Below are 25,000 nucleotides of genomic sequence, written 5' to 3'. Positions count from 1 at the left end.
AGGCACTAACAGACCAGGAGAGTTAGATAAATACAAAATATGCTACGAAGGCAAAAACAGCAGTAAAATTAATAAAAATAATACATTTAATAAACTCTAATAAAAGATTTAAAAGTTTAAAAATTAAAAGATTTAAAAGGGTATTAACTGGTCGGGAAAGCCAAGTCAAATATGCTTTTAATCTTGATTTAAAGGACTGGATAGAGTCCAAGGCTCGAATAGAAGCAGGGAGGCTGTTCCAAAGCTTGGGTGCAGCTGAAGCAAAGGCACGATAGCCTCTGGTCTTCAGTCTAAACTTAGGTTGGGCCGGGAGTAATTGACCTGATGATCTTAATGCACGACAAGGAGTGTACAAATTGAGGAGGTCAGTGAGGTAGCTGGGCGCAATGTTATTCAGGATTTTAAAAGTGAGTAGCAAGATTTTAAACTCAATGCGATATTTCATTGGTAACCAGTGTAGATCAACAAGAGCCGGAGTAATAGGGTCAAATTTTCTAGTGCCAGTAAGAAGGCGAGCCGCAGCATTCTGAACGAGTTGCAGCCTTCGAAGAGAGAAGGCTTGGAGACCACAGTAGAGAGAATTACAATAATCTAACCTGGAGGTCACAAAAGCATGGATAAGTTTCTCCAGGTCCCTGTGTGGTATATAATGCTTAGCTTTAGAAATCTGGCGCAGTTGAAAAAAAAAAAACAGATTTAACTACAGATGATACTTGCTTATCGAGCTTAAAGGAGCTATCCAAATAGACACCCAGGTTACGCATAGAATCAGGGAGAGAGTTAGTGTAACCCAGTTCCTAAAATCATCTCAAACAAAAAGAGAAGAAAAATTAAAACATTTAATGTTCATTGTCCTGTTCTTACTGTCCCTGTTAATGAAAGTGAAATGAGATCAAAATATTTATTTAAACATAGAAGGGACGCAGATTATATATGATATGCTCTGGTCAAACAAGGGTTAAGTTTTCTCAGAGGGTTGATGAGCTCTGATGAGAGCCTATTGTTTTACTCCACTCCTCACATGTCAGCCAATCGGTGAAGCTCTAGGCAGCTCTTGTCCCTCCTTAGTACCAGCTCCCAAGTTTTCAGTCTCTTGCTTCTACAGCCGAACAGAGCAGACGGACTAAAACTTTTGTTATCGGTAAGCTGGAGAAATTAACCTCTAACGAGTTAAAAAAAATACGATCTAAACTGATCTTTTTCACAAACTATGTATTTGCACTTGTTGTTGTCAAGGGCAGAGCGAAACCGGAAGGTTTACTGAGCTGTGGCTCCACGTAAATGCTGAGCATCCACTCGACGGCGGTAAGCTAAATGTGGCTAATCAGACACGTGATGTGCGGAGTGTGGGTACAGTTGTTGCATGTCCCTGAAATGCTGTTGCTATGCTAGTTAGATCATTAACTAAGTCATTAACATGTGAAAAGCTGTAAATGGTTAAAGCAGCTAAAAATAACTTTATGAGAGATAATTGTAAGCAGACTTTATCCTGCTTCCTGTTTAAATTTTGATGTCAATCAGTTGTTTTACAATACTCAGTATTGAACACTTGGAGGTAATTTTTAGTGTATTTCCACTTGTACTAGTAGGCCTATGGTACAAGCGGGATTAAGAAATTGCTCACAGACAGCCTGAGAGGCCGAGCTCGAAGAGTCCGGACAGGGATTTATCACTGAATTAAAAATTTTGAATAACATTCGGGCGTTGTGGCTATTAGTCTCAATACGACGTAAGGCTCGTATAGTGTCATTTAGCCATGGTTGATGAGAAGTTCTGGGACGTTTCATCTTTATAGGGGCCACAGTATCTAAGATGGAACAACAGGTGGATAGCATAGCATTGGCAAAATCATCAACCAATGGAGGTGTGTAACAGTTTGTATCAGTGAAGTCTGGATCAAAAAAGGCAAAGTTTAGAAAGGCCGTAATGAAGTTAGCCACTGTCTCAGAGTTAATGATACGTACAGGGCGATGACAGCCTTTAGAATTTAAATCAATTGCACATAGCTCAACATCAAACACAACCAACAAATGGTCAGAAATATCAGCATTATCAATGTCCATAGTACAAATATCCAAAGCATATGAGAGGACCAAATCCAAGGTATGACCTTTAAGATGAGTTGGTTCCCTGACCCACTGTGTAAGGTTAAAAGAGTCAATTAGGGCAAGAAAATCCTTGGCTAGGGGGTCATCAGCACAACAAATATGTATGTTAAAATCTCCAGTGATAAGAGCTTGATCATAACTTAATAAAAATGAACCTAAGAAGTCAGCAAATTCACAAATAAAATACCTATTATATTTAGGTGGTCGATAAATCACAGCACATAGAATCGTTGGGGGTCCGGCAAGCTCCACAAGCTGAACCTCAAAACTAGAATAGGTAGGAGAAGGCAGTTGCCGAACTTTAAGTTTGTTTTTAAAAACAGAGGCCACGCCTCCACCTCTTCCCGAGGGCCTCGGTGAACTGAAGAATGCACAGTCCGGGGGTAGTAGCTCTGAAAAAGAAGAGGACTCACCAGGACGAATCCAAGTTTCAGTCAATAACAGAGCATCAAGCCAAGAGGTGAGGAAGAGGTCATTTAAGATGAAGGTTTTATTCACCAGCGATCTTGCGTTTAATAAAGCCATCCGAGAGATCGGCATCGTATCTCTGCTGGAAGCACGTCTTAGCTGGCTTAAATGCCTGAGCCGTACACCATCACTGGGTGACCCAATCCAAACACGAACAGGCAGAGAGACTACCGGAGAAACCGGACAGGGTTGTTTACCAACCGGACAGATCCAGCGATGGTTGAGCAGCCTGAAGGATGATGGATCCCGAGCAGATGGAAGTCGTATAATCCCCGCGGTGGTGAGGGAATTAGCTGCAGCTGATGCTTTAAGGTAAGCCTTTAAGCGAACCTGAAACCCACTCCGTTTGCCCCTCTTCCTATAGCGCTTCTTAGGCGGGTAGCAGAGAGGGGAACCGTATGAACCAGTAGAAGAAATGATACGTGGAAAGATAGCATCTCCAAAATTCCAGCCTTGATCCAACCCAGCATAGGGGGGGAAACAAAGATTTAACAAAGTATCCCCGTCATAGGTGATTAATGCATAACCATCTGGGGGGCATAGTGCCAGAAAGATAACAAATAATAAACAAATATCAAGGAAAAGAGATTGACAACAGAGACGAGGACGGCCTGCCGCACACACTGGCGCCATCTTTACTCAGTCACGAAACACACATAAACACATAGTGAGTGAAAAAGGTGAGTTGGGTAGAAATACTGCATGGGGAGGCCTAATCCCACTGAACCTCAACTATCCAGGCCTAACTACATGCTTCATGACTCTCTGGCTCTCGGAGGAGGAGGGCCCATCTTTCACCCTCTCCCTCCCTTATCTTCCCTGCTGCTGCTTCTATGTCTTTGTCTAGTTTCATCTAACTCTAACCCTCAAAGATTTCCTCAGTCTTGTTCTCTAAAACCTAAAGGATGGATTATTATGGATTTGATCAACTGGTCCCGTAACAAAATAAAGTTGGAGACCTGATGTGTTTGGTTCATCTCCAACGTTCCCCTCAGCCTTCACCCCGTCGACTGCAGCATCCACACAGATAATAATATGACATAAATAAATCCAATAAAGCCTACAGAGCGCCAAAGCTGCTCTTCTTGGGGAAACAATGTGTTTGGCACAGCAAAGCATTGAGACCTGAACTGCGCTCGTCACGACTGCCGAACAGAACACGTGATTAAAAGATCATGTGACAGCAACACACACAAATGCATGCTATTAATTCATTCAGGGGAACGTCACACAGCTAAAGTGTAGCCTTTCACTGCAAACACTGTGAACACAATGTTCACACATTCTCATCAAAGTAAAGAACACACAAGCGTGTGCAGAACAACAGATATAACAGACTATATCTGTGTGTGTGCACGATGGTGTTTGTTACCTGCAGAGGTGTTGGCTGCTGGTCCATTGGGGCGATGATGACCACCAGCAGGTGGTCAATACTCAGGTAGCCGAAAACATCGCACTGCGGCACTGAGATGTGAGGCCGCAGGATCTGAAGGACATCGTGGACCGTCACCGGCTGCTTCTTGTTCAGCTGCACGCAGCGACACACAGCATTACATTCATGTTGCTGTCCAACTTTCATACAACAGGTCAGTGACACTTTAATGAGGGCAACAAATGCTCCCAGCACAGCACCACAGTATCTGTCTTTACTGGAAAACACTGACACAAATATAATGACAGCATTGAGCTTACTACAGAAATCGATGCATTTCTAGTAGCGCTGTCAGTGTTAATCTAGTTAAAATGACGTTAACGCCATAACCACATTAACGCAGCAAATCTCCCCTTTGTGGGGCTGCACAGCGCTAACGCGTCACCGCGCTAACACGTTGACACTAATGGAGATTTGCTACGTTAATGCGGTTATGGCGTTAACGTCATTGTAACGAGATTAACGCTGACAGCAGTAGTTCATTTACATGAAAAAAAGACTTCACTCTGTCTGTCTGCCTGGATTTAAAAACCAAAGTGCTTAAAATGAAAGGTTACAGAACATGTTCAGCACCATGTTGTGTCAGTACAGAGCGTGATGCCACCAGATTGGTTGGTTGGGTCAGTACATCAGTTTATGTTAGCCAGCTACTGAGGGGGTCGCGTTTGTGCCGCCCCCAGCTGCAACTATGAGTCCTATGTTGGTAACCTGTCCACTGTCACTGTGTTAAACACTAAGTGGCTCTTTGTTGTTGGGCTAGCTTCACTGAAACAGGAAAATCTACAGCTGTTAGCCGTAATGTTCAGGTTTGTGAAGCACTTTATAACACAAGAGACTGTGTGGTGACCGTTCCAGTGTAGTAACCTGTGCTTGGGAAAAGCACAGGTTACTACAGCCTCATCACACCACAACATTTACTGATTTATGATCAGGACATCCATCAGCAGCTCCACATCACTGTCTCCCTCACTCACATTTGGGCTGTGCTCTTCCTCTGACATGAAGTAATCCAGGCAGGCATGGCTTCCTCTGAGTGTCTGGGTTTGATTTTTTCTACATATCGATCTATATTTTCTGGATGTTAGGATTCCCAATCATGCTTTTATAGAGACGTTGTTTGTGGTGTGATGTGTAACCTGTTATGTTGTAAACTATTTTGATGTGCTTGGGAAAAGAAAGACAATTTTATAGAGTAACCTAGTGCTGATCACTCAGTACACCCTCAGCTTATTGACTGGTGTTTATGTACCAGCATCAGCTGATGACCTCTGTGTGACCTCTTCCACACGACTGTAGCTGACCTACAGTGTAAACACCCTGAGACGTTTGTGATGATTGACTCTGACAACCTCCCAGCAGTCTGTAAAATGAATAAACCTCTGAGAACGCACAGGATGTATGCATGTTGATGTGTTCAAAGACTTCCTGTTTCCACCAAGTCTGTGAGGAGGTGGAGTCAGGATGCCAGCCAGACCCTGCAGCACTGCTTGGATGCGACAGACTGGGATGATCCATATGGGGAAGACATCAACAGCAGCACAGACTGCATCACTGACCATACACATTTCTGTGAGGATACATCCTCCCAACTAGGACTGTATGTCTGTTTTCCCAGTAAGAAACCCTGGATCACCGTTGACCTGAAGGCCAATGAAAAGACCTTCCTGGATGAATATTACTTCTACAGTCACCAGATGCTCGCCCTCGGGCACCCTCTGCCGGCCTGGCTCTAGGGCGAGGCCTGGTAACCCTATCTCAGGCAGGGTGAACGGTTCCCATGGTGTTCTTCTGAATCGCTCTTTGTCTGGTCTTTCATTCGCACTCACATTCGTACCTATGGGTACTTTAGATTTACCAGTTAACCTAACCCCACTAACTGCACTTCTTTGGACTGTGGAAGGAAGCCAGAGTACCCGGAGAACCCACGCCATCACAGTGAGAACATGCAGTCTCCACACAGAAAGGCTGATGGTGGAACTGAACTCAGGTGAGGCTACAGTGCTGCACACTGCACCAATCTGTCCAACTCTGAGCTCCTAAAATGAAGAGACTGCATTAGAAGAATGCTTTGGGTCCTCACAGTTTTAGGCAGTTGCACTGACTTAAAGCTGAAAGCTCTTCAACTGCACCTGAGTTGCTTCATTTCAAATTCATTGTGGTAATGTACACAACCAAAATAAAAAAAACATAAACTGTCTCTGTCCAAATATTTATGGGTTTGATGGTATAATTCAGCGGTCTCCAACCTTTTTTGCGCCACGGACCGGTTTATGCCCGACAATATTTTCATGGACCGGCCTTTAAGGTGTCGCGGATAAATACAACAAAATAAAACTAGTACTGGTACCAAAAAAAAAAGATTTATTCATAACACACGTGAAAAGCCCCAGGAAAACAGAGTTAACGATAAAAACGATAACAAAATAACGCTGAAAACCGATAAAAACCCTGAAAACCAGACATTTCACACCTGAGCCTCAACTCTCGCGGCCCGGTACCAAACGACTCACGGACCGGTACCGGTCCGAGGCCCGGGGGTTGAGGACCGCTGGTATAATATATACATCAAAATGTAGCCACCATCCTTCTCGTTCATCCAGGGTCAGTCTCATCAAGACAGGATTTACAGTTCTCCCATGAATGTCATAAGCACAGCCTCCTCCATCTCCCTTGCCCATAGAGGACAATGCTAGAGCGGCTCAGACAAAGTCTCACACAGCATCCCTGTGTGGGAATAACACATCACAAATTTTGTAAGTAAATCTATCTCTAAAGGCGCTATTGAATTCTCACCAGGTGTGTTTAACAACCCATCCAATCCACGGAGAAATCCAATTAAGTGGCATATTAATGAGAAATGACACAGACACAAAGTACTGAACTTGCTTATTTGATCCACATGGGGAACATTTATTGTCCTCCTGATTTTGGCCGTCAGTCTTCAGACCCTGAAGCTTTTGTGGGCCCCTTGTATGAACTCTTAGCTTTAGCACTTTCCACAGATTCAGGTCAGGTGACTGGGCCCTTCCAGCAGCTTTAGCTTCCTTCCTTTGGCTGTTTGTTTGGGATCATTGTCTTGTTGCAGCAACGACCCTCTTTTCATCTTCATCATCTTGGCAGCAGATTTTTATCAAGAATGTGTTGGTACATTTTCCCATTCATCCTTCATTCAATTACATGAAGAATGCCAGTGGTGTATAGAGAAAAAACAGCCCGACACTATGATGTTCCCAGCACCAAATTTCAGTTTGGGTATGGTGTTTCTGGGGCGATATGCAGTACCCTTTCCCTCCAAACATGACGTAGCATCCAAAGAGTTCAATCTTGGTCTCATCTGACCAGACCATAGTCTCCCAGTACTTCACAGGCAAATTTCATCAAACTTTAAACGGACTTCAACATACTTTTTCTTAAACAATGGCATGTTGCATGGTGAGTGTGCATACAGGCGGCTGAGTGAATTGCTTATTGTTTTCTTTGAAACAGTTGTACCTGCTGATTCCAGGTCCTTCTGTAGCCCTCCACAAGTCGTCCTTGGCTCTTGCACAACCCTTTTGATCATTCTTGTTACTCCTCTACCTGAAATCTTAAGGGCAGCGCCTGGTTGTAGCCAGTTTATAGTGGATGCTTTGGGATTGTGGTCCCAACAGTGCCCACTGGAACCTTCAGTAGTTCTTCTCTAAACAGTGCTTTCAGTATGTTTTGAAAAATAAGGATGTGAATATCTTGAGAGAGCTCACGGTTTTATCTATTATGAAATGTTTCTGGTGTACATCTCGGTAATGAGACAGCGTTTTATAGGCCATCAGTGGGGACTGAATCAGCTTCTATTAGTTTGCAGGACTGCTTTCTATTTACTGACAGATTTCAGCTGGTGTCATAACTTTCCACGCCTTTTTGCACCTCCCTTTCTTCATTTTACATGTGTCATTTCTCATTCTTACACATAACTTATGGACATGTATGTCTGATTTCTTTGAATGTGTGGATTGTACTGGTTGTTACGACACATCACCATGAAAACTGGTCAATATTGATTTTACCTGCTCTAGCTTTCATACCCTACCTATAAGTCAAACCTAACAACACTGATTAAAGAAAATAGTACTTTGAAACTCCCTTTGTCATCAGCATAAATCATTCATAAACATATCATGCTGGACAGTGGATTTGTTACCTAAACAAACAAACAGCTGTGAACCGTCCATACCTTTGAGAACGTGTTCATTCGCTCTTTGCTCCAGAGGATCTGCAGGATGCTGGCACATATGGGACAACAGGCTCCTGGATAAAGTTCAGAGAACATATTATAATAAAATGCAACGTCTTTATGTGACACTATCCTACTTGTACTGACAGTTAAAAGTGTTTCAGACATTTTTAACCACTTTACCTCACATCCACAGTCAACTTAGAATCACCAGTTAACCTAAAATGCATGTCCTGGCCTGAGGGAGCTGCAGTCATCATGCAGGCACAGAGTGAACACGCGCTCTCCACATAGAAAGGCCCTGCCAGGAACCAGTCCTCACTACTGTACCACCGTACTGCCCATGACGCTACATAAATGTCATGTACACGGTGTAATTTTATCTGCTGGCTGACCCCAGTTAACCTTTTCATGTATGGTGCTACTCCACTCACCTGGTGGAGTGACAGGGTGGCAGCCTGGAGTGGACAGACTTGGACATAAAACCAAACTGCAGGCTGAGTCAGGGGCCACGTCAGAGACAGCTCCCACAGCTCTGCAGGGGGCCTCATAGTCCACAGTGACACGGTCAGAATAGGCGCCACACACCGTGTTGTAGGTTTCGCCATTATGGCCACAGACTTGTTTTGGCTTTCTGCAGCCTTCCTGAGGACAGAACACACCAGGCACTATTTACATTATGGGAAGTGTATTTGATTGTCTTCTTTTTGTACTATACATACATACAAACAAAAGCTATGTTTAAGGTACTGTTAGTCTGATAAAAAGCACTAGACAAAACTAAAATGTACCTTTGTTGTGTTTTTGAAATAATTTCAAATGGACAAAACTGTGAGTCATCTTCGATCAATCAACAAGAAGATTTTGCAAATTCAAAAAAACAACAATAACTAAACTTCTTTTAGTTATGAGTAAAAAAGAATAGAGTACAGAACAACACCAAACCAAAGAGTAAAACAGTGAAATGTCGGGGGCGTGGCTAAACATATGGCTTTTGGTGAGCTCCCGGCATAAAAGCCTTAGAATTATACTTTTACTCCACGAACAGTGAAATTTACCACCTGTGGCCATTTAGTATAATATCATGCAAAAATATGCCAGCGAAGAAGGCACTAAAATTAAAACTAACCCTTCTCCAAATGGGGAAGACGATGTATCGTATGCTAGTAGTCAAGCTAACTCAGCAGATGATGCTAGACCTGAGCCACGCGTAGGCGAAAATACTGGAACGGCACACAACATGGATGTCATTCAGATTCTCCACGAGATCAGAAATGACTTTTCCACGAAAATTGATGTGGTGCTGGAAGCCATACAGGACGTTAACAGGGACGTGCAGGCAGGACTTCTTGGCACGCATGGATGAAGCAGAAGTGCGAATTAGCAACGTAGAAGACACAGTTAACTCAGAGAAAAACAAGTCTGATGCACTTGTTAAACAGGTAGCTCTCCTCACAAATAAACTTTTGTCCCAAGAAGTAGTCGGTTCTTCACTTGTGTTATAAGCTGCAGAAGAGACTCCAATGAACATTTCAGATATACATTTTCGTGAAAATATTTACTATCGCTGGGAGACATGAAGAACTTGTTAGTTGTATTTTGTTCTTTTAAGATTGCTTGGTTTGGTCTAACTGCTCCCTTATTTACACTGGATCGGTGAGTGCACAGGAGGGAGGGCTGTCTGGTTCGGGGTGATAGCTAAGGAGATTTGTTTATGGCAGATTTTCAGCTTTGTGTTTGTTTTTTCAATACTCCTCAAAACATGAGGTGCTTCCAAATAAGAAGTTTAAATTTACTTCTTGGAATGTAAGGGGGATGGTAAAAGTGACTAAGCTAAAGCAGGTTATTACCAGGCTTTAGCATCTGAAGTCCTCAATCGTTTTTATCCAGGAGACCCATCGACTCAGAAACAACTTGGTGAAAGTACAAAGGAGATGGCCATGCAAAGTACTAGCGTCCTGTTTCCCATCTCATTCTAGAGGGGTTATAGTGTTAATTCACAACTCAATGCCTTTTCAGGTAAATAACACTATTTATGACAGTGCGGGTAGATTTTTGGTGGTCCAGGGTACCTTCTTGAAAGGAAATATAAATTTGTTTAATGTCTACGGCCCCAATGATGACAACCCATTGTTCTTCGAGAATGTGTTTTTGTTAATGGCCACCCTTCCTGGTAAGATCATATTGGCAGGTGACTTAACCCTTTAAGACCTACCATAGAACCAAGTCCGCCAGAGCTTATATTATATTTTTACATGCTGTGGAGCCATTTTTGGGAGCATTTCAAGTTGCTATACATCAATACAACCATTATAGCCCAAACTTTAATAATATGTCTGCATTAGGTGCATAGTAATTACATAAATTGCAAAAAAGTGCAATAAACTACAAAAAAATTGAAAATCGTTTTTGTTTTTTTTAACATATATTTCTAGTTAGAGAAATTTAAGAGGCTTATCCCTCAAAACTGTAAATACAAAAAATTTGCACAAACTAGTTTCCCACCACAGGAAATTTATTTTAAGTGTCTTCATAGTTTTATTTTTGAAATACACCAATTTTTATATACTGCAGGAAAAACGAAAATAAATATTATAGTGCAAATTTGCAAAATAACAACATATGCATCACAATAAACTATTTCCAGCAGTGCAATATGAGTCCTAAGCATCCCAGAAACGACACAGAAAGTCATGAAGTCAAACATAACTTTTAAAAACACAAGTATAAGCTCATGAGGAACGATGGTAAAAAAAAAACTACATTTCCGCAAAATGACGTCACTTCCGGTTTCGGGCAGGTCATGCGGTCATGTGATAGTTCGCGCTGATGGACGTAGGAAGTGTTACAAACAGCTGATGGATCGGCGAAGCGTGTTTCTGGAATATCATGTTTTTGTTGCTGCAAGTGATTTTTATGCAGTTTTTGCAAAGCTATATGTGGAAGGAAACTGTGACCGAGGACAAGCTGATGGCATCAGATGTAAGTACAACTCCTCCAGTTTCATATGCAAAAAAAATTATTGCGCTAGCTTACGTGGTTGCAGAGCTACCGGGATTTAAAAATAGTTACGCAAAACAGAGCGTGCCCGCTCCGATCGGCTGTAAAGGGTTAAATTGTACCTTGGGCCCAAAGACTGATCGCTCGTCAGGGACAGATACCTCACATTCTCAAACAAGAAAGAAACTACTTCGATACATAGAAGATTTGAATCTCTCAAAGTCCTACCAGAACGGAATGCTCATGCTACTCTTCAACATTTAAAACCCACTCTCAAATAGATTATTATCTCCTCATCGTTGTTACCTAGTGTAACTGACAGTATTCACGGTAGTATTGTTCTGTCAGATCATGCCCCAGTCTCGCTATTTTATAATGTTGTACAAGTGAACAAACACTATTTTAACTGGCGCTTACACCCTAAAATTTGGTTACAAGATTCTGACTTCATAAAATTCATAGGAGAAAACATGGATCTCTACTTCTCAATAAATAGAAATCAAACAAATGCAACCACCAGGGCCGTCTTCGTGAATCGCTACCTTACCATGGTGGAAGGTTTGTGTGTCCCAGGGATTCCAGGGGCTATGTTGTCTGGGGGCTTTTGCCTCCTGGTAGGGTCTCCCATGGCAAATTGGTCCTGGGTGAGGGACCAGACAAAGAGCGATTCAGAAGACCCTTATGAGAAAAACATCGAGGGAACAGTTTACCCTGCTCGGAATAGGGAATGTCTTTGGCACTGGTACAACACAGGAGGTTTTCCAGAGCTGTGGGACTCTTCCCAGCCTCAGGCTCAGGTTGAAGAGGTGCTCCATCACCCCACACAGTTGGTCTGCACAGGACCTGACCACTCTTGAGCTGATGCCATCTGGACCCACAGCTTTCCTTTCCTCCTCAGTTGCCTCCTAACCTGGGTGGTTGAGAGAGGCAGGCTGGAGCCTTGTGTTGAGTGTGTATTGGATGCTGTTGTTGGGGGTGGGGGGGAGTGAGCAGGGTGAATAGAGGAGGTGTGAAGTGTCTGAGGTGTCAGAGGTGGAACAGCAGTAGTGGGGGTGGGTGAGTCAGTAATGCATGTAGTAAGGCTGTCGATGTCCTCTCCGTGGTCGTCACAGATCACCTCCCACACAGTTGACTCAAAACAATCCTTATGAGCCTCCTCGCTCTCCTCCGACCATCTCTGTACTGTGCGGGTGGCTGGTGGCTCCCTGCGCACTAAGGGCTCATACACAGGGACAAGGTGCACCAGGTTGTGGTCAGATCTGCCCAGTGGAGGGAGAGGTGATGAACTGTATGGCTCTTCTGCATTGGCATACAGTAAGTCCAGTGTTTTATTGTCTCTGGTGGGGCAGGTCACATACTGGGTGAAGGTGGGCAGTGTGGAGTCCAGTGAGGCATGATTGAAGTCCCCTGATATTATGAGAAGGGCTCTCGGAGATTGTGTTTGCAGTCTGCTGACCACAGAGTGGAGAGAGTCACAGGCTGCATCTGCGTTGGCCGAGGGGGGGACAACGCTGTTATCGCGATAACATGCGAGAACTCCCGGGGCAGGTAGTACGGACACATGCTAACAGCTAACTAAATGGCCTGTATTTATATAGCGCCTTACTAGTCCCTAAGGACCCCAAAGCGCTTTACATATCCAGTCATCCACCCATTCACACACACATTCACACACTGGTGATGGCAAGCTACATTGTAGCCACAGCCACCCTGGGGCGCACTGACAGAGGCGAGGCTGCCGGACACTGGCGCCACCGGGCCCTCTGACCACCACCAGTAGGCAACGGGTGAAGTGTCTTGCCCAAGGACACAACGACCGAGACTGTCCAAGCCGGGGCTCGAACAGCTCAATGTCTCTGCTGCAGAGTTGTTCTTTCACAGTGATGTGCCCAGGGTTACACCATCTGTCGTTCACAAACGCTGCCACTCCCCCTCCTTTCCTCTTACCGCTCTCTCTCGTCCTGTCCGCCCGCAGCAGCTGGAATCCCGGTAGCATCACGCTCGTGTCTCATGCTAGCGGTGTTAGCCACGACTTATAGAGATTAAATACAAGCTTCTGAAAATATGTATGACTGTAACTCTAATAATAAAAAGCCAAAACAATCTAACTTTTAAACGTGGTATAATTAGTTTGAAAACATATGTGCATAAACAGTAGAACAGAGAACCTGCTAATAGTCAAAATTGCTGAAACAACTTAATTTAAAATATATATTTTTGCATTTCTTTGTGTCTGATGGTGTTGACAAAAACCTTGCACTTCTCCAGCAAAAGCATAAATTATTAAAAAATGGGAGACCAAAACATGGTGAGACAGCCAAAACTTTGTGTAACAATTATATGTAAATATTAGGGGTGCAACGATATTCGTATCGATATTGAACCGTTCGATACAGTGCTTTCGGTTCGGTACGCATATCTATCGAACAATACAAAATTTGTAATTTATTTTATTTATCAACTTTCCTTCTGACGATGCTGTCTGTGTTGAGCGCTCAGTGAATCTGCGTTCGACTACTCCGCCTAGGCTGCACTGTCGAGCGCAGATCCACTGAGCGCTCAACACAGACAGCATAGTCAGAAGGAAGAGCGCAGGGCAAGCTAGCAAGACAGAAGTTAAGCTCTCCTTGCAACATGGACCTCCCCCACCCTCATTCAGATCTGGCGTTTGGAATTATTTTGGTTTTCATGTGACGTATGACCCTGAAGGTAAGCGAGTCATGGACTAAAGTAAAACAGTATGTTGGATGTGCCACACAATGCTCAATTACATGGGTGGGAACTAGTGTGTTAGCGCAGTTAGCTCGTTAACGTGTTGGCCGTCCAGCCCCACGCACAGGGCGATCCGCGGTAGCTCGTTAACGGAGATTTGCCGTGTTGTGGCATTAACGTCATTTCAGATTAACCTGAAAGCACTAGTGGGAACACAACGAATATGACTGCACATTTACTCCGACAGCATCCTAGTGCAAAGACAAGTGGAAGCAGACAAAAACAACAAGCATGCATGCTACAAACTTTACCCGAGTCATTTAGACAGCTGTTTAATATGCTGCTGAGAATATAGCCCAGAAGAAGCGTATAGTATAGCTTTTATTTTGGAAAGAGCCATTTCTCTGTAATAAACTCTCTTTTCCAAAGATGAGTGATTCCTCAATCAGATACAAGGCTCACAAAATCGCTACCCCGACGTCCTGGAGCTAGCGATTTTTCCAGTCGGGCTACCAAAATCTATCTCTGCCCTGCCCGTCGGGCTATCGTAGGAAGGAAAAATATATGTCAATGCTTTTGCATTCTTTCGGAAATGTAGCTGGGTAATTATGTCATTGGCATCGGTGAGCCACTGTCAATATGTGACATATTGAAATCGCGTTTGAATTTGCGCTTGTTTTTTGCTTTCACTTTGCAATCGCGCGAACTGTGTATAGAGAGCGACAGCACTGATCTGTGAGTGATGATAATTTGCGCACCAATTCCTCTGACATCGTCTTATTAATCGTTAGCTTACTATGCAAACATGACAAGTGAAATCTCCCGCAGCAAGCTTAAACATGTGAGAGGTTGATCGCGCAGAGAATCGCTGAGCTTATGTGAGTGCGTGTGTAAAAGCAGCAGGATATATATTTTAGTTCTGCTGAGCCAAATAGGACAGGTCAGGGTGAAGAAGTGACAGCCAAAGAAAAGCTTACCACAAAACGGAGAAGTTATGACAAATCAGACTATAAGGCAAAAAGAAAGTGCAGCTTTATGGTTTCATGGACAAAATAATTTCTGTGGCTGCAATATGACGAGCTAAATAACCAGGGCTGCACATAAGTGGTCCGCAGGTGCGCATTCGCTGTCAAAATAAAAAACACGCACAAGGGTTAGGGTTAAATTTAAAAACTGTACTTTTGAGTTAAAATATATATTTATAATTTTAATAAATGACAAATTAAAAAGGCATGAACATTTTTTTTGTATTGAAAAAATATCGAACCGTGACACCAAAGTATCGAACCGAACCGTGAATTTTGTGTATCGTTGCACCCCTAGTAAATATGTTTTTGAAAAAACAAAAAATATATTTTAGAAAATTAAAACCTGTTTTGTCCCTAATCTCAGGAATCACTGACATTATAAATTGCTATATAATTCAGATGGCTTACTTGACTCTGAACGCAGAGTTTCCTTGATGGCCTGACCATCCCTTGTATTTCTGAAGATACAAAAATTGCTTTGGAGAAGGATTTGGATCTGAATGATGTCTCTAATGCCATCACAAGCATGAAAGGACGTAAAACAGCTGGCCCAGATGGGCTCCCGATAGATATTTATAAACTATTTAAAGAGAAAATAATAGCCCCATTGACCCTGTGCACGAGAAAATGCTAACTTCCTGGTTTGAGACCGGATGTGGGGTTGTACATTTCCGGTAGCTTTACTTTGCAGTCAATCGCTACTGCGACGATATCCTCCAAAATCATGTCCAAAACTCGAAAACGGAAAGATTGCGTTAAGTTACAAAGAGAAGGTGGGAACACTCACCACTGTTGTGTCATAAAAAATCTAATGATCAATTTTGACGTTTAAAGCGTTTAGATCGATCAGTTGTTTACTTCACTCAACACAAGCAGAACTGCATCACTGCAGCAGAAGACACATCGTCCACATTCAGAAGCACATCTCTGTATAGTGACTGGTCTTATGAATTAAACAGGCAAATGTTCAGCATTAAAACTACAGGTGACGAATAGTCAAACCAGATGTTCCCCGTTATGTCGAGATCAGCTAGTCAAGTACACACCTACACAGCATGTCAACAAACCGTGAAAAAAGCCACACAAAAAATGAACGATTGCTGGTAACGGTTTCTATACATTAGTATTTACGAAGGCTATGTTGTGACTTACCTTCAAAATTACAGCGGTCCCTCGCTATAACGCGGTTCACCTTTCACCTCGCTGTTTCACAGATTTTTTTAGTGCAAGTTTGCTTATTTTTACGGCACATTGTGTCCTGCGTCCTGATCGCTGCAGACGATCTCCTCCGTGATGTCTCTCCTGTACAGTACAGAATCGCTGCATCGATGCTAGCAGTGTGACTCTGAAGTGCAGTACTGTATGTCCACGATGTCCACCAAACGTTTTGCACCATCAAAAAATAAAATTGGCTACTTGATTTCACCTCTCGCTGGTTATTTTTAGGACATAACACCCGCGATAAACAAGGGACAGCTGAGAAATATAACATTTGAATCCCTTTTCTCTTTTGCTCTGAGGCGCGGGGGAAAAATATCGACAAGTCGATGAACATCATTTACAGATATATTGGGTAAATGCCCGAGACATCTATAGAAATGTAAATCGCCGCTTGATTCATTCATTTGCTAAACTTGTTTTGGACCGTAAACCAGGCGCGAATAGGACACCGGAAACAAAGCTCCCCACAGGAGTTTCCGCACCGGAAGTAGCATATGCTAACGTGCACATAGTCAATTGGTAGATGTGTATTTGGAATCCTTTAAAACAGGGAGTCTCCCTGCTTCATTACGAAATGCTCTGATCACTCTTATTCTAAAGCCAGGCAAAGAGGCCCCTGAACAAGGTTCATACAGACCCATATCACTTTTAAATTCCGATGCAAAGATTATAGCAAACGTTTTAGCAATGAGGCTAGAAAGGATACTACCTGCCATTACACATACGGACCAAAATGGTTTTGTGCAAAGCCGACAGGGGTTTCACAATGTGAGGAGAGTTCTTAATATAATTCATGCCTGTGAAGAGTTCCCTGACAATGCAATCTTATCTCTCGATGCAGAAAAAGCATTTGACCGAGTGGAATGGCCCTATATGCTCGAGGTGCTTAAACAGTTTGGATTTGGTGAACATTTTTGTGGATGGGTCAAAATAATACTTGTTGATACTACTGCAATGATATCTACTAATAACTTCATCTCTCACCCTTTTGAATTGTTTCGAGGTACGAGACAAGGGTCACCAATTTCACCTTTTCGTTTTAGACATGGAACCACTGGCGATAGTGGTTAGATCACACACCTCAATTCACAGCATTAAGACCATGGATATTGAACACAAGATAGCAATGTATGCTGATGATACTATTTTGTTTCTATCACAGCTTGCAGAAACAATACCTGCTCTCTTGGAATTGATTAATCAACTTGGTACAATCTCGGGATTCAAGGTGAACAGAGAAAAATCATCAATTATATTTTTAAATGGTAATGAGAGGAGAAAACCATTAGTATCCCACCCATTTGTGAATGCTGCATAAGGATTTCGATACTTGGGCATCATAATAACTCCAACTATAAGCAAACTTAGTTCAACCAACTACGAACCCATGGTAGCAGAATTGGGGGAAGAGATCAACAGATGGACAACATTGCCTATATCTATACTGGGAAGAATAAACATAAAAAAGATGACCATATTACCCAAATTCCTATATGCTTTTCAATCAGTTCCACTAGCCCCGCCACCTTCTTTTTTCCCAAAAAACAGAAAGCTTCTCTCTAATTTTTTCTGTAACAACAGGAAGCCAAGACTTCGACTCTCTCTCCTCTACGTGCCCTATGATAGAGGAGGGCTACAGTTGCCAAACCTAGAATGGTATTATTGGGCTGCTCAGCTGAGGGCCACAATGTTTTAGTTTTCTAAATACGTTTTCTTGCTGTGGGTAGAAATTGAAAAAATGTTTTAATGTTTTATCCTAATATAGTGGACATATGTTATAAGTGTACTGATCACAAGGGTCCATTGTACCACTCTTTGTGGGAGTGTGAAAAGATTCAAAAGTTTTAGTGCTCAGTGTTAAAATATATTTCTCAGATCACCCTGTCCCATTAAGTCCCAACATCTGTATTTTAGGCATTTATTAAGATGACTGTAATTTAGCTCAGACAGAAAGATGGTTGACCTTTTCTTACTCCAGGCCAAATGTTGCATTGCAATATGCTGGAAGAATGTTGGTGGCCCCTCTTTTGACCAATGGTTAAACAGTGTGTCATCAAGTTTAGTTCCTGAGAAACTGACCTATGTGGTTAGGAAAAGATCATCAGAAGTTTTTGACATTTGGAAAATGATCCTGGAGCTATTAAAGACTGGGGATGTTGAGGAACTGGAGAGAGAGGATAATGTAATGAAAATATGCAACTAAATTTGGGAATGTATACAGTATAGACTATCCTGTACTTTTTTTTTGTTTTTTATTTTATTTTATTTTTTTAATTTCCCTTAGTATTTTTTTTAATTTGTTTTTTGAATGTCTTGCTTTCTTAGTGCTTTCTTACTGCCACATATTCAAGGTGTTTAAAGTGTTGGATGTTTATGAATACAAAATTCAATAAATATCCATCCATCCATCCGCTTCCGCTTATCCTTTTCAGGGTCGCGGGGGGCGCTGGAGCCTATCCCAGCTGTCATAGGGCGAAAGGCGGGGTACACCCTGGACAGGTCGCCAGTCTGTCGCAGGGATAACACACAGGGACAGACAACCATTCACACTCACATTCACTCCCACATTCACACCTAGTGGCAATTTGGATTAATCAATTAACCTATCCCCACAAGCTGCATGTCTTTGGACGGTGGGAGGAAGCCGGAGTACCCGGAGAGAACCCACGCAAACACGGGGAGAACATGCAAACTCCACACAGAAAGACCCCGGCCTGATGGTGGAATTGAACTCAGGACCTTCTTGCTGTGAGGCAACAGTGCTAACCACCGTGCCACCGTGCTGCCCTCAATAAATATGTTTACAAAAAAAACCCAGTGAAATGTGGATTATTAAATATTAGGTCTCTCTCCTCCGAGTCTCTGTTAGTACATGACTTAATAATTGATCAACAAATGGATTTACTCTGCCTTACAGAAACCTGGTTGCAGCAGGATGATTATGTTAGTTTAAATGAATCAACACTCCAAATCATAACAACTGTCAGAATAGGAGGAGTGGCAGCATTTTTCCACACCAGCCTATTAATCAACCAAAGACCCAGATAGACTTTAAATTCATTTGAAAGGCTGATGCTTAGCCTTGTCCACCCCAGCTGTCATTACAGTCAGCGTCTTTATGAAAGTGCAGACATGACAAAAGACACACTGTCGAAGAGTGCCAGAAATGATTGGTAACTAATTATTCAATGCAGAGTGAGTGAAAAGAACAGTTAGGCTGCAGTAGGCCTAGGCTGCTGGGGGCTCCTCATGATGCACTAAGAGGATTCAGGGTTACCTGATCCAGCCCTAACTATATGCTTTATCAAAAAGCAAAGTTTTAAACCTAATCTTAAAAGTAGAGATACTGTCTGTCTCCTGAATCCAAACAGTTCCACTTTTCAATGCCCTGTTTACGGTTTACAAACACCCCAGCGCTCTGAGACTGACCTGCTCAGTTGGGGTGATAGAATACTACCAGGTCTTTAAGATGAGATTCACAGGGAGCCAGTGAAGAGAAGCCAAAATGGGAGAAATGTGCTCCCTCTTTCTAGTCCCTGTCCACTTTTGTTGCAGCCGACTGAAGGTTTTTCAAGGCAAGGCAAGGCAAGGCAAGTTTATTTGTATAGCACAATTCAACAACAAGGTGATTCAAAGTGCTTTACAGAGACATTAGAAACAAGAACAAATAAAAAGCATGATTTAAAATTGAATAAAACAAGCAAATAAACTAACTAACTAATTAACAAACAAACTGTTACAGGAAAAATGATTCTATGTTTCTTTACCTTCTTTTAAATGTGCAAGCATGCCCTTTTGTCTATGGTTAGATTAGTTTAGAATTATCTTTTTAGACTTTCTCAGCAAAGACATACTGTTTTGGGACATATTGTTTTAGATTGTTTTATCTCTCACAGCCTTCTCCCAGCTCTCTGCTGACGAGACTAGCGCCACATATGGAGTTGTTTATTTTATTTGTTTTGTATTTTCTTATCCTGTTCTCACTGTCTTTCCTATAAAAAGTGCCCAGCCTCTGTACACGGTGTGAGTTGTTCTGAACAGCTTACCCGTGTGCACGTTAAAGCATAAAAAGTGATCTTGTCTCATTGTGTCTTTATTTCTCCTAGGTTTTTTACAGAGTTTTCCCCCAACATTTCTTGGTCCTTCGGAGCCGGAGCGCCTCCATCGTGTCCCATCTCCGTGACCAGTCCACGTTGTTCGTCTGTCGACAGCCCACACACTAGGTGTGTGGTCAAAGACCAAGGGCGTTAAATTCGAGTCTTGGCCAACGTTCTAGAAAGCGACCCACGGTGGTGGGGCCCGATCGAGGTGGACCAGACCCGGCGACACTGACCAGGTAGATACAGACACACTGACACAATTTTGCGTAAAAACGTATTTTAAATTCAGGAAATTTTAAATTCAGGGAGTTTTGAATTCAGGGAATTTAAAATAGCGAAAGTAGCTCGTCGACTGGTAGCATTGGAGCTCGTCGACTGGAAGCTCCCCACCTCTGTGGGTTAGGTTTAAAGTAGCTCGTCGGCTGGTAGCTTGGAGCTCGTCGACTGGAAGCTCCCCACTCTTGTGGGTTAGGTTTGGAGCTCTGGGTAGCTCCCCCAGCTGGGTCAAGGGAATAAGTAGCTCGTCTACAGAAAGACTGGCAGCTCCCCTTATGATAAGGGTTCCGATCGCGCGAATAAGTGTGAATGTGAATGTATGTGTGTGTATTGTTGTAACTAACGGAGCAAGCTGACTTTTCACAGTCCAATAAGAGACTGAGCCGCTCCTACTGTGTTTTTCCTTCACTGCTGTTCGCTGAAGTGCTGGTGGTTTGGGAGAACGGTCGAGTTCCGCCTCGTAAAGTTCACACCGCTTTTGGAAATAGTCCGAAAGTAGAAGGGCGTGTGAGCAACCACTCTCATTCCTCATACCAGCGAAGGTGATAGCAGCTGTATTGTGTATATATTACTTAAACAAAAATAAGTAAATACATAAATAAGATGGGTAATCAAGCAAGTGAAATTAAAACTCACTCCTGCTGACGAGCAGTGGTGAGAAAAGAAAAGTCCAGACGCCGGACAAAAACAGTGTCTGTAAACTGAGAGATTTAAGAAAACAAAATATAAACAGTCAGAAGAACAGAACTCAACTGCCAGTTTAGTAAAACCAGAAGACGAGACACTGTGCAGTGCCCACAATCCTTTTAGTAAACCATCACTCACTCCTGCAGCCGCATCTGCAGCAGCACCCATATCAGGAAGAACATAATAATCCCTTATTAAGTGAAAACTAGAGATCAAAGTAGTTTTGTAGTAGTTTAAAAGGGTTGAAAACAGACCCCACTGAGTAGATATAAATATAAAAAGTACGAAATAAAGATAAACAAAGGGAAAATTACAGTAGAAATGATCTTTAGAGTATTTGAAATTAATAATAGCAAGGATAACAACCTGTAAAGTGATATTAACAATGAAACACAGTTGGCATGATGACCATGCCCAGCATGTATAAAATGAATATAAAGCAAATAATTCACACGAAAATATTTTAATAAAATAATTAAGGTATATTAAGACTGTGTCACTGTTCAGCCAAGGACAGTGTGTGAAAAGGTAACTGTCTCCACCCTGGGAAAAGGATGATTCTGCAGGTCATCTGAAGCCCTTGATGGATACAAAATAAAATATAAATAATATATTATAATAGAACTGCCTGGTCCGCCATGCAACAGAGAGAACAAATGTGACCGCAGATTGGATGAATTAAAAATTATCTGTTTGCTGAATAAGATGATCTAACTAACAAATTGGCTCAGTAGTAGTATAGTGGTACACACTGATAAAATATTATAATATGCTATTGCTGTCATATAAGACAAAGGGTATAATATTAACAATGACATAATATTAATATGAAGAGGCACCTTAATCTGTTATGATGTGAGGTGGATAATTGTTAAGCAGTAGTCTGCATCAAGCTTAAGGTTTGCTGAAACTCAGTGTAATGACATGTGAGATGAAGACAATACAGAGAATAACCAAACTAATGAAGTGCATAGAGGCACTTGACCAGCTTGAAACCTATCATCCTAGAATGACACATTGCTGAGATATAGAGCACACCTATAATAACAACCAATAAGCAAAACCCTGTAGACAACAGCTAAAACTACAGGATTGAGAAGCTGAATTAAATATGTAGACACTGCTAAGCTGATGAGCATGTTCCACATTTTCTTTTCTTTTTCTTTTTTGTTTCTTTTAGAGCAGAAGCTGCTGTAACACACCCAAAGAAAGACTCTAGGTCTGACCAACCGTCTCAGTCGTGGGCAAAAAGATGTCAGTCAATAAAATTCTAAAAGATAATTTATTGACGAAAAATATATCAAGAGATAAAAGATAAAACAGTCCAGTGTCCCACTTAAGAATTGTATAAAAACACACAGTCCCAAGGCCAGAGCCAGCTATGACACACGGCCAAGTTGCACTCCACATGTTGCCTTTAACAGGGTTAGAAGTTGTACTTGGAGACCCACCACCCTGTAAGCATATAGAAAAACCCATCCATCCCAAACATATCTGATTTCATCACATTACATACCTGCACAGAGAGACAAAACAACACAGCAGTGGTTGTAGTGTGGGCTATAAGTAGACCAGTGTATCAGTGCAATCAAGTACACCTGCCTCTAATTAGTCCAACCTCATTCCAGCCATTGGCTCACCAAAAATGTGACACACACCAAACCACTCCCAACCCAGTGCAACTTCACACAATAATATGGAGCTGAATTAACACAGGCACATTAGTCTACCATGTTACAAGCTGCATGCTATTAAAAGCCAACATATGCAGACTTCTGCCTTGTTCGGGTGGCAGCATTTTTCTTTTTCTTTTGTGTCCTGACACGTTTATGTTTTTGTTTTTTCTTTGATTATTTTGTTGGTTTTGGAAACGATTTTAAACGAACTTGTGACAATACTTGAGAGTCACAATGACACATAATGATTAGGCATATGATTGAAAAATGCCTAGGTTTAGAGCTGTGAGCTATGAGCTGTGAGCAATGCAAAGTTAAATATATATATATATTTGTATAAATGGGAAACAACCGTAACTTGAAAGTTTGAAATGTGTGAGATCCATGCATTGTTTGAAGAACTAGAAATGATCTAAAACTGCCTTAAGTGAAAATGTAGAGTTGCATCTATTCTCCCAAACCAAAAAAAAAAAAAAAAGGAGAAGCATTCTGTAACTTAAAAATAAGGTTTTCATCTTTTTACATAAAGTTTTCTATTTTACATATAAGGTTTTCATTCTTTTATTTGTTGAAGTTTTTCATTTAAAACATAAAGTTTCTATTTTTCATTTTAGTTTTCATCCTTTTATTTTTTGTAGTTTAGTTTTATTATTTTTTCTTGTTTATTCCACTTGTTATTTCATTTACTATGATTTTCATTTACTATGATTTTCTTTTTTCTTTTTATTATTTTATTTTGTTTTAATCTTTAGACCAAATGACTTCCATTTCTGCTATGCTGACATTTTGAAAATTAAAAAATTGCTTAAGATACTTAATAAATAACCTTCACAGACAATTGTTGTATACATTTAAAATAAGTTAAAACAGGAGGGAATGTTACAGGAAAAATGATTCTATGTTTCTTTACCTTCTTTTAAATGTGCAAGCATGCCCTTTTGTCTATGGTTAGATTAGTTTAGAATGATCTTTTTAGACTTTCTCAGCAAAGACATACTGTTTTGGGACATATTGTTTTAGATTGTTTTATCTCTCACAGCCTTCTCCCAGCTCTCTGCTGACGAGACTAGCGCCACATATGGAGTTGTTTATTTTATTTGTTTTGTATTTTCTTATCCTGTTCTCACTGTCTTTCCTATAAAAAGTGCCCAGCCTCTGTACACGGTGTGAGTTGTTCTGAACAGCTTACCCGTGTGCACGTTAAAGCATAAAAAGTGATCTTGTCTCATTGTGTCTTTATTTCTCCTAGGTTTTTTACAGAGTTTTCCCCCAACACAAACAAACAAACAAACAACAGTATATAAAATCAAAACAGATAAAATCAGAACAGTAGATAAAATCAGTAGTTAAATGTAAGTTTTGAAATTTAAGCTTAAAGTGTGGATTTGGTGCTTTATTCAAATGCAGCTGAGAACAGGTGAGTCTTCAACCTGGATTTAAATAAACTGAGTGTTTCAGCTGATCTGAGGCTTTCTGGGAGTTTGTTCCAGATATAAGGAGCATAAAAGCTGAATGCAGCTTCTCCGTGTCTGGTTCTGACTCTGGGAACTGATAAAAGACCGGATCCAGATGACCTGAGGGATCTGGATGGTTCATACTGGGTCAGGAGGTCACTGATGTATTTTGGTCCTAAACCATTCAGAGCTTTATAGGCCAGCATCAGAACTTTAAAGTCTATCCTCTGACGGACAGGCAGCCAGTGTAAGGACCTCAGAGCTGGACTGATGTGGTCCACTTTTTTGGTCTTAGTGAGGACTCGAGCAGCAGAGTTCTGAATGAGCTGTAGTTGTCTGACTGATGTTTTAGGTAGACCTGTAAAGATGTTGTTACAGTAATCAAGCCTACTAAAGATGAATGCATGGACTAGTTTTTCCAGGTCCTGTTGAGACATCAGATCTTTTATCCTTGATATATTCTTGAGGTGATAGTAAGCTGACTTTGTTATTGTCTTAATGTGTTTTTCTAAGTTTAGGTCTGCATCCATCACTACACCCAAATTTCTCGCCTGGTTTGTGGTTTTTAGATGTATAGATTGAAGTTCTCTGGTGACCTGTAATCGTTTTTCTTTGGCGCCAAAGACTA

General features: G+C 41.6%; 1 protein-coding gene across 1 annotated transcript in view; it reads right to left on the bottom strand.

Moving 5' to 3' along the window:
* The window catches only part of reck (reversion-inducing-cysteine-rich protein with kazal motifs), a 98,605-nt gene that overhangs the window by 754 nt on the left and 72,851 nt on the right, over nt 1-25,000 (bottom strand). The window contains exons 18-20 of the mRNA XM_026180915.1: nt 8,653-8,863; nt 8,219-8,292; nt 3,949-4,104 (exon numbers count right to left, since the gene is read on the bottom strand). Coding sequence (XP_026036700.1) covers nt 3,949-4,104; nt 8,219-8,292; nt 8,653-8,863 — 441 coding nt within the window. The remainder of the gene's footprint in view (nt 1-3,948; nt 4,105-8,218; nt 8,293-8,652; nt 8,864-25,000) is intronic.

This window comes from Astatotilapia calliptera, chromosome 9, assembly GCF_900246225.1.
Source record: "Astatotilapia calliptera chromosome 9, fAstCal1.2, whole genome shotgun sequence".
In the NCBI taxonomy this organism is placed as follows: domain Eukaryota; kingdom Metazoa; phylum Chordata; class Actinopteri; order Cichliformes; family Cichlidae; genus Astatotilapia; species Astatotilapia calliptera.
Note: the sequence above shows the minus strand (reverse complement) of the source record. Positions and strands in the feature narration are given on the sequence as shown.